At 43.2% G+C, this 17,435-nt stretch overlaps 1 protein-coding gene across 2 annotated transcripts in view; it reads right to left on the minus strand.

Moving 5' to 3' along the window:
* LRRC2 (leucine rich repeat containing 2) overlaps window positions 1–17,435 on the minus strand; it is a 50,343-nt gene that overhangs the window by 15,903 nt on the left and 17,005 nt on the right. For both annotated transcript variants that reach the window (XM_019024647.4, XM_055382192.1), the window contains exons 3-5: window positions 12,994–13,201; window positions 6,996–7,152; window positions 793–929 (exon numbers count right to left, since the gene is read on the minus strand). In XM_019024647.4, the coding sequence (XP_018880192.1) occupies window positions 793–929; window positions 6,996–7,152; window positions 12,994–13,201 (502 nt within the window). The remainder of the gene's footprint in view (window positions 1–792; window positions 930–6,995; window positions 7,153–12,993; window positions 13,202–17,435) is intronic.

Consider the following 17,435-nt stretch of genomic DNA (forward strand, 5'->3'; position numbering starts at 1 on the left):
TATCAGAAAATGATTTAAAATCATTTTTCCATGAATACAGGCCAAAAGAAACTAATGAATATTTTTAAATTAGTGGATTTCTTAAATCCTATCTGTAGGACTATTTTAATCATCCACAAGTTTTGCTATGAGTATATAAAAAATTTTACCCCTTTTATTTTCAACTTTACCATTGTGGATATATAAATCAGGATCTGCATTAGAGACAACAGGCATCTTATATTACAAGCATCAACAAGCATTAAATAAAAATTTCTTGTGTGAAATTTTGCCTGGTTTTCCTTTGATAGCATTTCTAAACTTAAATTCGGGTTCTGACATAGTATAAAATGTTTTTAAAGAAGGGCAGGTGCGGTGGCTTACGCCTGTAATCCCAGCACTCTGGGAGGCCAAGGCAGGTGGATCACCTGAAGTCAGGAGTTAGAGAACAGCCTGGCCTACATAGTGAAACCCCACCTCTACTAAAAATACAAAAATTAGCCAGATGTGGTGGTGTGCACCTGTAGTCCCAGCTACTCAGGAGGCTGAGGCAGGAGAATTGCTTGAACCCAGGAGGCAAAACCTGCAGTGAGCTGAGATTACACCATTGCACTGCAGCCTGGGTGACAGAGCAAGACTCCACCTCAAAAAAAAAAAGTTTTTAAAGACCAGTATACGGTGATTGAAATGTCAGGAAAAGGTGATATAATAAAGATAGATTTCATATGTTAAAACTTCTTGCCATATTATAGACCATTCTATGTCATAAACCAAATAAAAGTGAACCGTAGTACAGAAATTTTTATCTCTTACTTCAAAGGGCAGCTCCATTAATTCTAGATTTCCAGAACAATCCAGTCTCTCTAGATTTTCACAATCTCCCAATTCTGGAGGAATGCTCTTCAGATAGTTGAAACTCACATTGAGTTCTTTCAGGTTCTTCAAACAACCTGTCATCAGAAAAAGTTAACATCCATTGAATAGGTCGTTTAAGGTCTTTTAAGAACAAAAAACAAAACTAAGAAGTAAACAGCTCTGTAAATAATGATGGGGAAGGAACTAAACATAATTTAGTATTTGGGTTTTGGGGGGTGTATCTGATGAACATTATCTTGTAGCATCATGACCCCGAGGTTCTGGAAATCACAGAGTTTTTCAGTGTGATAAGGGTCCAACATTACAGAATCTGAAACAAAACTTTTAAGGCTCATGCCTTCAGTGTGTCATATTTTTAAATAAGTGATTTGTCTATTCTTTCTTGAAATGCCCAGGGATCTTTTCCAACTGAAATGAAGCTGGCTACCTACTCCCTGTTCTCCCAAAGCCCTCAGACCTAATTTCCAGTAAGGGGAAGATAATTGCAACTGGAGCACAGTGAATTCTATAGAGGCTCCTTGTTTCTAGAGCCCAAGGAGCAGCTTAAGGAATTACCATATCCTACAATATTTGAGTAAAAATGTTTAAATACAGATTCTCCCTAACTTACGATGGAATTACACCTCAATAAGCCCATCATAAGTTGAAAATATCATAAGTCAAAAATGCATTTAATACACCTAACCTATCAAACATTGTAGCTTCACCTAGCCTACCTTAAATGTGCTGAGAACACTTAAATTAGCCTACAGTTGGGCAAAATCATCCAACATAAAGCCTGTTTTATAATAAAGTGTTGAATGTCTCCTGTAATAAATAGACTACTGCATTGAAAATGAAAAGCAGAATGTTTGTATAGGTACTCACAGTTTCCTTCCTTCCTTCCTTCCTTCCTTCCTTCCTTCCTTCCTTCCTCCTTCTCTCCCTCCCTCCCTCTCTCTTCTTTGTTTCTTTCTTTCTTTCTTTCTTTTTCTTTCTCTCTCTGTCTTTCTTTCTTCTTTCTTTCCTTCTCTTTCTTTCCCTTCCTTTCTTCCTTCCTTCTTTTCTTTTTTTTTAATTTTTTTTGTTTTACTTTAAGTTCTGGGATACATATGCAGAACATGCAGGTTTCTTATATAGGTATACATGTGCCATGGTGGTTTGCTGCACCTATCAACACATCATCTAGGTTTTAAGCCCCACACGTATTAGGTATTTGTCCTAATGTTCTCCCTCTCCTTTCCCCACCAGCCCCCAACAGGCCCAGTGTGTGATGTTCCCTCCCTGTGTCCATGTGTTCTCATTGTTCAACTCCCACTGTGAGTGAGAACATGCGGTGTTTGGTTTTCTGTTCCTTGTGTTAGTTTGCTGAGAATGATGGCTTCCAGCTTCATCCATGTCTCTGCAAAGGACACAAACTCCTCCTTTTTATGGCTGCATAGTATTCCATGGTGTATATGTGCCACATTTTCTTTATCCAGTCTATCATTGATGGGCATTTGGGTTGGTTCCAAGTCTTTACTATTGTAAATAGTGCTGCTCTTTTCTTTTCTTTTTTGTTTTCTTTCTTTTCTTTTCTTTTCTTTTCCTTTCTTTCTTTCTTTTCTTTCTTTCTTTCTTTCTAGCAGCCGCACCCTTCTAGGAACAAAGTACAGTTTCTACTAAATGCACACCACTTTCACACCATCAAAAATCCGAAAAACCTTACATCTAACCATTGTAAATTGGGATCATCTGTAATTCCAATAATTAGCTATTTTAAATCCATATAATGATAATTTCTTGGGAGTTTCACAAAGAAGTTAAGAGCACCACTCATTGTCATTCTTAATTCCTTGATGTCAAATGTCAAAAATAACTGCTCTAATAATGAGAAAAAGAATACCCTGTCTAGTAATCACACCTCCCTGACTCCTCCCCTTCATCAGCCCTCAGTAGATCTAAAGACAATATGATAAGAGATCAAACCCCACCTCCTTTACAAAATTCAGCTGCTCAACATAAAAGAGCTAAAAATCCTTTGTTCATTCCCACGTTCCTCACTATGCTTGAGCATCAGATCCTGCAGCTGAGTGTTTCTTCATTTGTCCCTAGTTTGTAAGGAGCTATATCTGCTCCTCTAGGAGAGAAACATGCCCTGAACTAATATATTTTCATTTCTTTTCATTTTGCCCCACATGTGAAAATCGATTTATTCTAGATGCCCTCAATACTTCTGTTTGGTAAAAAAGAGGATTTGTTCAAAATACTCCATGTTAATAACTCAGGGTATCAAGAAGCAAGTACTAGAAGAAAATTAGGGTGACAACCTTATGTAAATCATTCTAAGAACATCTCCCTTTTTATTATTGTGTTCTTTTCTTAAGATTTCCTATATAATGATGAAAAATTGTGATACTCACGTGTCATAAGAATTTCCAAACTGGAGATATGATATATGTCTCAGCCATGTGAGAAGGGAATCGTCTGTCTTTGCCTAAGTTATGGATGTATTTGGATAAATTATATTCCGTTGATTTGAAATAGACTGAAAATTATAAGTTGGATAAAATACATATATGACTTAAATCTGGTATAGAAAGAGTATTAAAGCCTCTGAGATTTATTGTCCCCCTCCTTCCCATAGTTTAACTCACAGAAAAATTCAACTAGAGAATTTTAGAGGTGGCAGATATTTTAAAGATCATTCTGACCCCTTATCCTACAAATGAGAATACTAAGATTTAAAAAATTAAAGTATGTGCTCAAGTTACTCAAAGTTAGATAACATCTGTGTCTTCAGAACCTTAGGTCAGTCTTCAGTTCACTAAGTTTAATTTTAAAATATTTTGGGAACAAGTTAAATAAATCATGCCATAATCATCACTCAGCTACTAGGGAGAATGGGGAAGGTTTAGATGTTCTGATACTGAAAAATAACACTAACATAAAGATGATGCTAATAATAGCAATAATAATAATAATGGCTAGTGAATGCCAGGGATTCACCTACTCTAAATGCTTTCTATGTATTATCTATTTCATCCTCACAACAACCCTGTGAACTAGGTACTATTATTATCCCCATTTTACAGATGAGGAAACTGAAAACGAGTAAATGACTTGCTCAAGGTGACCTTCCAGTAAGTCGAAGACCCAGGCAGCCTGATCCTAGAGTCCACCTCCGCCTTCATGGTGTGATCGGGGGAAACATGTGAGGCACAGACTGAAGAACACAGTGTAAGCCCATGTGTGTAAGTATATTTAACATGCATGGTTACATGTCTGTTTATAAATAGACAGCTACAACGTAGGTCTATAGAAGAGCATGAGTGTATGTACAGTGTGAATACCCAGGAAACTTAGCGCTTGCTGAGAGGCTTGATTTTACATTTAACACTTTTCTAGAATGTTTGAATAGTTTTCCCTGCACATGAATGAGGTCTGTGGGGATGACATCATGTCTCCAACAGGATTCGAGTGCCTTGGAATAATCACTTGAATAATCGCTTGGAATAACAACTATGTACCCAATATGTTGGTGTTTATTGCCTTATCTAATCCTCGCAACCACTAAATGACAGCAACAACTATTATCCCCACTTTACGGATGAAGAAACTGAAGAGCAGAGAGATTAAGTATAGTGTCCCAATCCCACATTGGTCCCCCACGGATACCCCTCACCCACCAATCTCTTCTCCTCCTCCGAGTGTGCAAGGATAACATCCTCACTCCCCCACCAGTGGTCTCAACCGTGGCTGCACATGGGAATCATGTAGGGAGTTTGTTAAATGCTGATTCCTGGCCCTGTACCCAGAGATTCCTATGGAATTGGTCTGCAGTGGATCTTGGGCGTTTAGATTTTTAAGGCTCTTTGGGGGATTCTAAGGTGTAGCCAGGGTGAAAACCACTGCTCAAATCAAACTGGCTCACAAGAAAAGAATGAATAGTACATTGGTGTAGTGTGGGAAGTTAAAAAAGAACAGGTGTTAATCTGGCTGGCAATAATTTCAAGGAAGACATTTCAAGAGATGAACAAAGATACATATTAAATGGAGCACCTCTGATGACATTTCAGACAACTGTGAGCATGACTCATCCCATGGTGATGCTCTGATGCCCCACCTTTTGACAGCTCCATGCTTAATACCCCATCTATCTTGCTGCCAACCACTGGATTCCCAAGCCCAGGTGGCACGATGGCAAGGATCCCCGAGTCTAGGTCAACCACTGTGGCTTCTCAAATGTATAAGGACAGAACCTTTCTACTTGAAAAGGGTTGTTTGTTTGTTTTGAGACAGGGTCTCACCCTGTAACCCAGGCTGGAGTGATGGCTGGTGCCATCACCGCTCACTGCAGTCTCAACTTCCTGGGCTCAAGCGATCCTCCCACAGGCACATGCCATCATGCCTGGCTAATGTTTTACTTTTTGTAGAGATGAAGTTTTGCCATGTTGCCCGGGCTGGTCTCAAACTCCTAGGCTCAAGTGATCTGCCTGCCTCAGCCTCCCAAAACGCTGGGATTCCAGGCATGAGCCACCGCCTCCAGCCTAAAAAGGGTTTTTAAAAGTAACTCAGTCCTCAGAAACTCTATCCAGTTATTTAAATATACCATGAGCTTGCCCAAAAATGACCTGCAAATAGTGAAATCTGGCTTCTAGCCCAGGCTCTGAAGAAGTTCCTTAGTGTAACATGCAAATGATAATAATTCAGTCAGTGGGTCTCTCCAATTTGCAAAATAAAGGGGCAGGAGGTAAATGACCCCTTACATGTCAAAAATGGTACTTTTCAGTCATAGAAATTCTAAGGTCCTTTCTACCTTTCCAGAAACTAGGCAAGGAAACAGAAGTACTTATCCTTGTTGGGTCTAAAATTTGATTTTACCCTGCTTAGAAGCTAATAAGTTTTGCCTATTCCTGTTTCATGGATACCGGCAGAAGACACGAGGCTCCTGGTCCAACACAGCATACTGATGTGAGGTGCACTCACAGCTAAGTCTACCAAGCGTGATGCAGATGGCCTGGATAGATGCTATGCACATATACATCACAGCTGAGAACCCTGAGCTTGGGGAACCCACCACTTTTACAGCAAGTGGTTAGCAAGGCAGCTCTTTGCCTGGGAGCAGGTGTCTCCTCATCCCTCAAGGTTAGTACGTGCATAAACATCCCCAAGATTGGCCTGGGTAAGAGGATGGTCAGAGCCTTGTAGTCTTGACACAGCCAGCAAGACATGTATGAACACCAGAGGCTCCACAAGCCACCTGTCCCACAGGGTCTTGGCTTCTGGTAAATTTTCACGTAACTATGCGAAACCACTGGTCCCAGGGCACATGTGTAAGAATGGATCTCCATGCAGCTCCAGACCTTCACTCCTTGCACCCCAGGAAAAAGAGAAGCAATAATGATCACTGTCATTTTCATTTTAAGATAACACAACTGAATAATGACTGAGAATTATAAAATTTTGATCCATCAAAAAGACATCAGGCTGGTTACCGTGGCTCACGCTTGTAATCCCAGCACTTTGGGAAGCCGAGGCAGGCAGAGCACCTGAGGTCAGGAGTTTGAGACCAGCCTGGTCAACATGGTGAAACCCCTTCTCTACTTAAAAAAAAATACAAAATCAGCTGGTGGCACGTGACTGTAATCCTAGCTACTTGGGAGGCTGAGGCAGGAGAATCGCTTGAACCAGGGAAGCAGAGGTTGCAGTGAGCCGAGATTGTGCCATTGCACTCCAGCCTGGGCAACAAGAGCGAAACTCTGTCTCAAGGAAAAAAAAAAAAAAAAAGACATCATAAGCTGAACTAGATTTATCAATGGACTAATGTATAGGAGCAATACATTACATTTCTAATAAGCATACTGCATGTTTATAGGTTTAAAACAAAAAGAAAATAAACACAGAGTTCCTAAACAAAGTATTGCTCACTCATGAAACTTCTGGTTTCTGAGCAATTGGCAAGTGTCCTATGTGCTGAGTTATACAGGCGAGACGCCGACCTCACCACCCAAAGGGATGCTGCAAACAAGCAGCTCTGGGGAGCCTCGAAACGGCCCTGCCCAGCCACTTCCTGGGGAAGCTGGAGAGGAAACACGGTGTCTGCACAGTGTCTGTCACCTGCCTGACAGCTGCCTGCTTAACACACCAGAGGCCCGAAGACCCCTGCTAAGTTGACATACCGATTTCTGCTGGAAGATGTGAGATTTGGTTTTTTGGCAGATCCAGAATTCTCATCGCTTGAAATAACTCAATATATGTAGGAATGATTTGAATCAGGGTATTGCTTATGTGCCATTCTCTCAGGTGTGTCTGCTCCTTCAATGAATCTGGGAGCTCCTAAAATAGAAAGAATGACATCAATCAGAACTAGCCCCTCCGTATGCACAAAGCCGTGTAAAACCAAGCATTTATTTTAAAACAGGAAGTGAGAAAGCAGACACGAAAGCATAAAACTTAACCACCAGCACTCCAGCCATTTCAAAAAGAAACCAAAGATACCGCAGTTGTCGTCAACTTCACAACAGTATATTAGCCCTATTTCAAAACTGCCGTGAATTCATGATGTTATTAAAATTAAATCCTAGTGAACACAAAAAACCAGACTCACACTTAGAGCCACAATATGTATTATTTATTTGCAACATACCAACTTAACATCCCCTAAGGTCTGTCTATACATTCGATTTCAAAATTTGTGCTTCGTTTCCCTTTGTCTGTAGTTGCTTTTAGAAATACTTGATAAACCTCTAATATTTGCTGCACCACATTTCCAAATATTCTTAAGAGTCTATGAAAGGGAAAAAGCTTGAGAAAGACAGTCAGCTGGGACACCTGAGTTCCGGCCCAGGCCCTGCCATTTTCCAGTCACGCCACCTCCCTAGGTCTCCACTGCTGAAATGACATTGATGAACTCAGTGTCCAAGGCCTCCCCTAGCTCAAGTGTTCTGGGATAAAACTGTAAGTGTCAAGCAAGAAGCGTTTAAAGACTTTAAGGAGGCTATTTGTCCAGCTGAATAAATCTAATTCACCGAGAGTTACTGAGCCCCCATTGCAGGTGAGGGGTGCTCAGCACTGAGGGGTAGGGCAAAGACGAGACACACAGGTCCCCTGACCTCAGAAGCTGACCACAACGCACCATCAGCAAAGTGGCTGGAGCACAGGGTGGAGGTGGGATGAGGTGTGGAAAACTCCATGGCAGTTGAAGGGGAGGTGGAGGGAGCAATGGAGTCCATAGTGATCCTTCTTTTTTGTACTTGGTACTTGTAATGTGCTTTACAACCATTGCCCTCCTGTGTGTGGGTTAAGCTGTTAACTTGCAAAAGTGCTTTCACTCTAGTATTATCTCATGCAACAGTACCATAAGATAGGCAAAGTGGGCCGGGCACAGTGGCTCATGCCTGTAATCCCAGCAATTTGGGAGGCCAAGGCGGGTGAATCACCTGAGGTCAGGAGTTCGAGACCAGCCTGGCCAACGTGGTGAAACCCCATCTCTACTAAAAATACAAAAATTAGCTAGGTGTGGTGGCATGCACTTGTAATCCCAGCTACTTGGGAGGCTGAGGAAGGAGAATCGCTTGAACCCAGGAGGCGAAGGTTGCAGTGAGCCAAAATAGCACCACTGCACTCCAGCCTGGGTGACAGAGTGAGACGCCATCTCAAAAAAAAAAAAAAAAAAAAAATTGATAGGCAAAGAGAGCCCCTTTGGAAGAGGAAAGCTGAAACCCCAAAGACATTTAAGTGAATCACTTACAGTAAGGATCCACTACTGAGTTTGCAGAGCCTAGTGCAAAATGAAAATGCGGGCACCTTGTTAAAAATTAAGAAGTTCAAGATGGTGAGCACAGAGCATTAAACCAAGCATAGGGCCCTGTGCCGCTGCTTCTGAAGCGGACTACCTAGTTACCACCTGCCCCCTTCTCGTGGCCCTGGCAAACTGTCCCGACACCTCTTGATCTGAATGGAACCCACACCACACCAGAGGGTTGCCTCCTGGAACTGAGACAAAATGAGTTGGGTCATCAGGGAGCTGACCACAGGCTCATAATCACAATCTCTTCATTGACACTTCAACGTACTGACTCTCTCATAAATAACCTCATTCCACTCTTTCAATAATGGCACACATGAAAGATTATTAAATTTCTAAAATTATGTTCATGACTATTTTCAACAAGAAAAATATTAGGATAGGCCGGGCATGGTGGCTCACGCCTGTAATCCCAGCACTTTGGGAGGCCGAGGCGGGTGGATCACGAGGTCAGGAGATCGAGACCATCCTGGCTAACACAGTGAAACTCCGTCTCTACTAAAAATACAAAACATTAGCCAGGCGTGGTGGCGGGCGCCTGCAGTCCCAGCTACTCGGGAGGCTGAGGCAGGAGAATGGTGTGAACCCGGGAGGCGGACCTTGAAGTGAGCCAAGAATATGCCACTGCACTCCAGCCTGGGCGACAGAGCGAGACTCCATCTCAAAAAAAAAAAAAAAGAAAAATATTAGGATATCATATGAAATAGAAATGAAAAGAATCGAGTAAAAATGACAGATTGAATGTATGCATGTACTTTTTCTCTTCTCCAAAATTCCATTAAAGACAACAGTACAGGAACTTTTTAGGTGCCGTAAACCTTGCAGAAGGGCAAAGAGAAAGGGAAAGGAGACATCAGCTGCAAAATGTGGATAACCAGACAGCCGGAAGATGGTAACCTGGCTTCCCAGAGCTGCTCAATCTTAGACTAGCAGCAGAAACAACTGAGATACAACCTGGGCTTCTCACCAGAAGCCACCAGAGACTCGGCAGTAGAAGAGCCTGGTACCCCTGGAAGTGACAGCTGAAGTCACGGCCCAAAGAAAGAGATCAGGTTCAAAGTCTGAGGACCAGAACCTTGACCCCCATCCATGCCACACAGCAATTACCTCTGCTCCCCACCAGTAGGAAGCTGAGGCTTATTCACTGGAGGAGGTTCAACAAAGTCCCTGAACTGGGGTACCTCAAGCACAGCTGAGGCAGGGGAGGTGGCAATCAGATGATGAGTGATGAATGCTGAGATTCTCTCTGCCCCAGGAACTGAGAAGATCCTTCTCTGTATGCTCCCATAGCTCCAGACAAATCATGAATGTGCATTCATGCACATTCATGAATAATCATGAATAGGAGAGGGGAGGCACCAGTGAGATGGGGACTTTACAGCAACTTCCTCAAAAGCTAAGTGTGCCCGACACACACTCAGAGCTTCTGGTCAGCTTGTTAGTGCTCTGGACAACCCAGTGTCTCCAGACCTCCAAGAAAAGTCCCAACATGCAAGATAAAGACACATACCCTAAAAGAAAAAGGAAACTCTGAAACAAGAAAGCATCTCCCCCAAAAAAAACTATCCAGCACTTTGGGAGGCTAAGGCAAGACAATCACTTGAGCCTAGGAGTTCAAGACCAGCCCAGACCACAAAGTGAGACTCCATCTTTAAAAAAAAAAAATTAAATTAGCCGAGTGTGGTGGCATGCACCTGTTGGTTCCAGCTACAGAGAAGGCTAAGGTGGAAGGATCACTTGAGTCCAGGAGATAGAGGCTACAGTGAGCCATGTTCATGCCACTGCACTCCAGACAGAGTGACTAAGCAGGGCTCCATCTCAAAAAACAAACAAAAGAAAAAAAGAGAAGAAAAGAAAAAAAAAAAAAAGATTGATCCCAAGATAGCTAAGAAAAGCCATTACCCCGCAAAATAAAAACGGAACAAAATTTTAAAAGCTAAGATTAAGAGATATCTGTAAAAGTGGAAAAATAAAGCCACTTCACAGAATTCATCCACTTGAAAAAACAAACAGCAAACAGCTCGGGGAAATTAAACATGTGGTAGTAAAAATGAAAAATTCTATTACAGGGTTGGAAAATAAAATTGAGGATCTCCCCTATAAGAGCAGGGTCCGGGGTCTGAGAGCTTCTGACTCAAAACAGGAGCCCCAGCCCCCAGCCCAAGCTGGCCACACAGCCTCAGCCAGCGCTAAGGGCCGCAGCAGATCTCTCTCTACCTAGTCCCTAAGGCCCCAGAAGCTCCACAGCCCATTCCTTCCCTCCTGACCTCTTGCAGGGGCCAGGCAGGCTGCCAGGTGTGACTTTGGAGGCCACAAATCCCTCACTGCCACAGAGCACTCTAAGAGGTTGAAAAATCCCTTAGCACACACAGCCTTTCACTCCTTAGTCAGAGGTGAGGCCGAAGCACAAGCTCTCTGGGGGAGGAAAACGGTAACTGAAATTCACTCTAAAGAATATGTGGGGCCCAGAGTCTTCCTGGACTCTCCTGTACTCAATTACAACAGAGTACAGCTTAGGGGATGGCGTATGGGGACAAAGAGATTGCAAGTTTTGAGGACGCCATCCACCTGGTTCACAATGGAGGTCTCTCTGAGCCTGCTGAATTCTAACCGTCTTCCCACTCCCCTTACCATACCGGGCACATTAAACACGCTTTACAGGCCAGGTGCGGTGACTCACACCTGTAATCCCAGCACTTTGGGAGGCCGAGGCGGGCGGATCACGAGGTCAGGAGATCGAGACCATCCTGGTTAACACGGTGAAACCCCGTCTCTACTAAAAATACAAAAATTTAGCCGGGTATGGTGGCGGGTGCCTGTGGTCCCAGCTACTCAGGAGGCTGAGGCAGGAGAATGGAGTGAACCCAGGAGGCGGAGCTTGCAGCGAGCTGAGATCGCACCACTGCACTCCAGCCTGGGCGACAGAGCGAGACTCCATCTCAAATAATAATAATAATAATAATAATAATAATAATAATAAAAAATACGCTTTACAATGATTTTCAAAAGATAGATTGTGAAACATGAGGGCTCGTGACAGGTTCTCCAGGTGAACTGGACACCCTTACAGGGTAAGTGCCACACCCAGGATCGTGTTTACTGGCCAATGGTATTTAATTAACAATCCAGACATGCCTCCCTTCGTGCCCCAGAATAGGCAGCCTGTTACCTACTGATCTCAATGATGGGGATGCAAGGGAAAGAACAGTAAAGAGGTTTACAGTAATAACCTCTTGCATTTTTGGAGAACTGTATACTTTACAGAATATTCATGCACTTCATCCTCTCAATAGCACTCACATAGGGTCAGGGCAAGCATTAGCAGCATTTTACTGATAAGAATGACAAAAACCCATGAAAGTGATATGCATTTTTATCAAATGATAAAAACCGCCTCGGATCACATGGCTAATAAAAGACAGCCCCAGGTCACGCCAAATATTTAGTCTCTCCACCGAGTCCTTTTAGTCACAAAATGGCAGGGTAATAGGCTCAAGCTCAGGAATTCGAGACCAGCCTGGGCAACCTGGCAAAACCCCACCTCTAGGAAAAAAATACAAAGCCCGGGCGTGGTGGCTCTTGCCTGTAATCCCAGCACTTCGGGAGGCTGAGGCGGGCAGATCACCTGAGGTCAGGAGTTCGAGACCAACCTGGCCAACATGGTGAAACCCCGTCTCTACTAAAAATACAAAAATTAGCCAGGCATGGTGGCGCACACCTGTAGTCCCAGCTCCTCGGGAAACTAAGATCTCGCCACTGCACTCCAGCCTGGGTGACAGAGCAAGACTCTTGAACAAAACAAAACAAAACAAAAAAGACACAAAATGGCAAGATACAAAGAGATGGACGGAGGGTCCCAGGGAACCCTGTCCCAATGAAATGGGCAATAGCCCAAGTTATTATGGGACCTGAGGAAAGAAAGATGGAATTGTCTTTGCCCTGGCCTCAGAATCTCAGGACAGGAAAACCAGAAAAAGGATCTGCAGAAATTCCTTTGCTGCCCTTCGGCACTTCGGCAAGTAAGTAATTGCCCACTGCCAGGGTGTTAGTTGAATGAAAGGCGCCATCACTTAAATTAATGTTTTTTAAAGACAAAGAATTATGTTAAGGGTCTAGGGCGGGGAACAGGAGAGGAACACATCCTGAAAGACTGTGCTGTCCAGGAGAGGGCACGTGCATCCCAGCTGCTCAGCCACAGAGGTATCCAAGTGGGTCCCATCACTGCTTCCAGGACTGCGCTGCGTTTCACTGAGGAAGGGACAGGAGAACCTCCTCTAAAGGCAAAAGCATTCATTCATTCATCCTTGGGCTCAGGCGAGCAGCAGTCATCGACCACAGCACTGCATTGGGCGAGAACTGCCTCGACTCACCGTCCAGTGCTCCCCAGAAAGTTCAAACACAAACGCACTGCTCCGTTTGCCTCTGTCCTTGGGAAGTGAACTCTGCCTTGTGAGAGTGTTCCTTTCAATCTTGTCCAGAAGCCGCACGCTGGTGTCTATGAAGCCATTCTTGCAGTATACAGCCTGGGGGATGCCCTTCCTCCTGCATTCGGCCACAAAGTTCCACTCCTCCTTTATCCTAAAACAGGCAGCAGGAGTCACAGTTACTCTCCTGGGGACTGGCCATCACCTGCCTAGAGAAGTGAGTCAGCCACCTGGGCATAGGTGCTCTCCTTGTCATTCCCAGGCCTATGTAAGCACTCCCTTCCTCTTTCCTCCCTGCTGTGGGGGTGCAGGGGAAACCCTAAACCCTTTTGTGAATTATTAGTAACTTCAACTTTAAAAGTAGAGAAGATGGGTTAGATGGAATTTCTGGCTATGCGTTTAATTATAATTTCCTTTGAAATTATATCATGCCAACCTAAGTTTTAAAAAAGTGCAGGGCCACAGGGATTCACTGATCTTTCAAGGGTATTTGAATAGAAATACAGAGGAGCTTCAGTGTATAAAACACCTGACTTTGGAATGTCACCATCAGCCACCTTGGGGAATTTCACTCCTGTAGATGGACCTGAGGTCCACTCAGACACTGGAGCTGGCTGAGGACTCAGCATCCCCACCAAACCTCACCACCCGACGTGTCGCTAATTTTCTGACCTATCTTTTAGAGCTTTCCACATCCATAGCTTATCCCCCAGCTTGATGCTAAGCTCCATGATGACAGCTAGTGTGTCTCACAGCCCTTCAGATGCCCACACAGCTGTCAGAACAGGGCTCTGCACCTGGTGGGCCTTTCTTCATTTAGGAATTTGTTTTCTGTTTGAGGCCTTTAACATATTCTATGTGAGGCAAAACAAGATGTTTTGCGGTTTTCCTTCAAAACCATCAAACACAGATGTTGTCTGATTCAAAATAAGGTAGCCCACCTTTGATAGGGGCTTAGATGCATTCCACACTCTGAAAAGCATTCCACACCCTACTCAGCCCAACTGGGAACCTGGTGGCAGTCAGGATTCAGGTCTTCTGGGGGCTACTTTAGAAACAAGCTGCAGGTGCAGACTTGGTCTTCACGTGGCCCAAGGCAGTATATACACTAAATAAGTGTGAGATAAGCCCCATGGTCAAGGAACAATCCTAGTATGAAAACTCTCTGCTGTTATCTGAAGGAAGGGTGGTTCAGAGTCTCAGTCAGGCTGTAGGGTGGCACTGTGGGGCACAGGCAAGCCTGCCACTGGAGTGGTTAGGAGGGGTCTGAAGGTTTACTGCACCTGGGACAAGACCAGCTTCTAGGACTGGGCATGCGGGAAGTCCCAGTCTGGACCACCAGGTACTGTCAAGTGTAAGGAGAAATTTCAGATTTTGAAAGAAGCAAGACACAGATGGATAGCCTTTTCCTGGAATGCCGGAGCCTCCAGGGGATTCTCCGATTCTATAGGTATGTACCTTTGACTTTGACTAAGCTATTTTATAACTCTGTAGAGAGTAAAGTTAACTTGTAGAAAACGGAAAGCCATACAAATAATTCTTATCCATAAACACACAGAAATTCTATCCAGTGGAGGGACAACCCTCTCCCAGCCCCAGAAACACCAATTTGCTCCTTTTTTTTTTTTTTTTTTTTTTTTTTGAGACAGAGTTTTGCTCTGTCACCCAGGCTGGAGTGCAATGGCACAGTCTCAGCTCACTGCAACCTCCACCTCCCACGTTCAAGCGATTCTCCTGCCTCAGCCTCCCCAGTAGCTGGGATTACAGATGCCTGCCACAGTTTAGTTTATATCCCATTATCTCCCTGCTCTACACCTGCCCCCACACAGTAAATGAGATGAAGGAAAACTCATAACCTTGCACACTGGTCTGGCTTTGAAAGGAAAACATATTCATGGCTCCCATTGTAATCACCTCCTGGCATCCGTCCTTAACTCCCTTGCCCCTCTCTTGCTGTCAGTGGCATTTGCATTTGCTGTTATGCCTGCCTGGAACCGTTGTTCTTAGATTTCTGCAGGGCTGGCTCCCCAGGTCTACATGCAAATGTCACCTTCTTAATCAGATGTTTTGCTTTTAAGAAACCATTTCAGATATTGCTGGAGTTTCATGCTTGCCATTCAGCTGAGGGAAGCTGGAACATTTGAAGAAAAACATTTTGCTGACAGCACTGGCTGGCACAGCTCTATAGGTCTCAGTCCCAGTGAGCTGCGCTGGGGAAAACCACCCAGCAATCAATGAGTCAGGGCTTCAGGATCTACATATGAAGTTTATAAGTAATATAACAAAAGTGATAAATTTAAAAATATTGCCAGGTGCAGTGGCTCAGGCAGGAGGAACACTTGAGGCCAAGAGTTTGAGACCAGCCTGGGAAACAAAGTGAGACCCCTGTCTCTACAAAAAATACAAGAAAAAAAAAAAAAAGCGGGGCTGGTGGCACATGCCTGTAGTCCCAGCTACTCAGGAGGCTGAGCTAGGAAAACTGTTTAAGCCCTGGAAGTCGAGGCTGCAGTGAGCTATGATCACACCACTGCTCTCCAGCCTGGGCAACAGAAAGAGACTTGTCTCAAAAAAATTAAAAGAAAAATATGTATATATATATAACGTGTGTGTGTGTGTGTGTGTGTGTGTGTGTGTCAGCACATGAAGGGATATGAATTTAAAAGCAGAAGAAAGTGCTGAAAGAGAAGTGGGCTCTTCTGGGAGATGTTGTAGTGGCTTGGAATTGTTGCTTTTCCTTATTAGCTTTTCTGTGTGATTTAGTTTTATAACCATATGATAAAAATGAATTTTAAATATCTACCTGTAGATTTAGATCTTACTGTAGCAGTCAGGACAAGGGGCAGACTCTAGGTCAGAGACATGCTGCTAGAACTTCTGTTAGAAGCAATACCTCCAAAATTTTTAAAACCAACAGCACAGCCACTGCAAGTTCTTGTATTCACTGGGCACTTTTCAGATTAATGTCTCTAACTTTTCTTTCCTCATTTCTTAGACTGAACCTGAAGGCAGATCCCAGCAATATAATGAGATGATACCGGCTCATCCCTATGTAATATATCATTCCTATAGCACATATTACAAATTGTTATAAATATTTCACATATTTTGGTACAGCCAATATAAAATGGAGAAAAAAGAAAATTAGATGTACCCCATTAAAAATAATTATATACCAAATCTATTTTGTATTCTTTCTTAAATATTTGTTGTCTTATTTTCTTTATGTCTTATTTTCCTTCTTAAATATTTTATGTCTTATTCCCTCTGAAACCTGATGAAAGGAAAATGAAGAAGGAAATATAAACTATTTTTTTAATTCCATTCTCTTCCTTGAAAGTAATTAAAATAAATAAAATTCGTTGTCTTTTCACTCTATCACCCATATAATTGAATGTGAAATCTTCCTCTCAACTCAGTTTTAGCTGAATGCCAAATATGCAATAAACATACAAAAAAATGCCATTAGAGTTCTTCTAATTAAATCAATAAATGTGTAAATAAAATACCGTTTCCTTAGGAAAGGAAACCACAATCCCAGCCCAGATGGCAAACAGCCTCAATGGAGAAGAAATTCTTCACTTACAGCCTAACAATAGCTCTTTTATTTCTCCCTCTAAATCAGCAGTCCTCAACCTTTTTGGCACCAGGGACCAGTTTCATGGAAGACAATTTTTCCATGGATGAGGGGTTGGGGGGATGGTTTCGGGATAAAACTGTTCCACCTCAGATCATCAGGCATTAGATTCTCATAAGCAGTGGGCAACCTAGATCCCTCGTATGCACAATTCACAAAAGGGTTTGTGCTCCTATGAGAATCTAATGCTGCCGCTGATCTGACAGGAGGCGGAGCTCAGGCGGTAATGCCCGCTTGCCCCCTGCACACCTCCTGCTGTGCGGCCCAGTTCCTAAAAGGCCAGCCCAGGGCTTGGGAACCTCCGCTCCAAATGATCAAGTTTCATTCGGAGAGAGTGATATTTCATATTTTATCTCTACTTATAATGTTTAAGTATCGGTATATACTTCATAACAACTACAGCATTACAGGATGAGATACCCTAAAGTGAGGTAACAGAACAAGCTGGGAGGTTTTATTTGTTTCAGTAAATTTAAATTAACCAAATAGTTGCCTTTTATAATCAGGCAGGCATTAATTTTTCAACATATTAATTACTCCTTTGAACAGTAAACAGATCCTGAGAAACTAAAAGTTAACCCTCAAATAGTACTAATGATCACAGTATGAATTATATTATGGAAGCTCAAAAACACCTGTAAAGAAGGCAAATTTACTACCCCCATTTCTGAGGAGGCTGAGAAACTAAGTTCCTTTCTTAAACGTGCACATTCCTCCCCAGCCCTACCTCACATTCCTCCTTATCTGCCCAGCC

The sequence above is a fragment of the Gorilla gorilla genome, chromosome 2 (assembly GCF_029281585.2).
Source record: "Gorilla gorilla gorilla isolate KB3781 chromosome 2, NHGRI_mGorGor1-v2.1_pri, whole genome shotgun sequence".
NCBI lineage: Eukaryota > Metazoa > Chordata > Mammalia > Primates > Hominidae > Gorilla > Gorilla gorilla.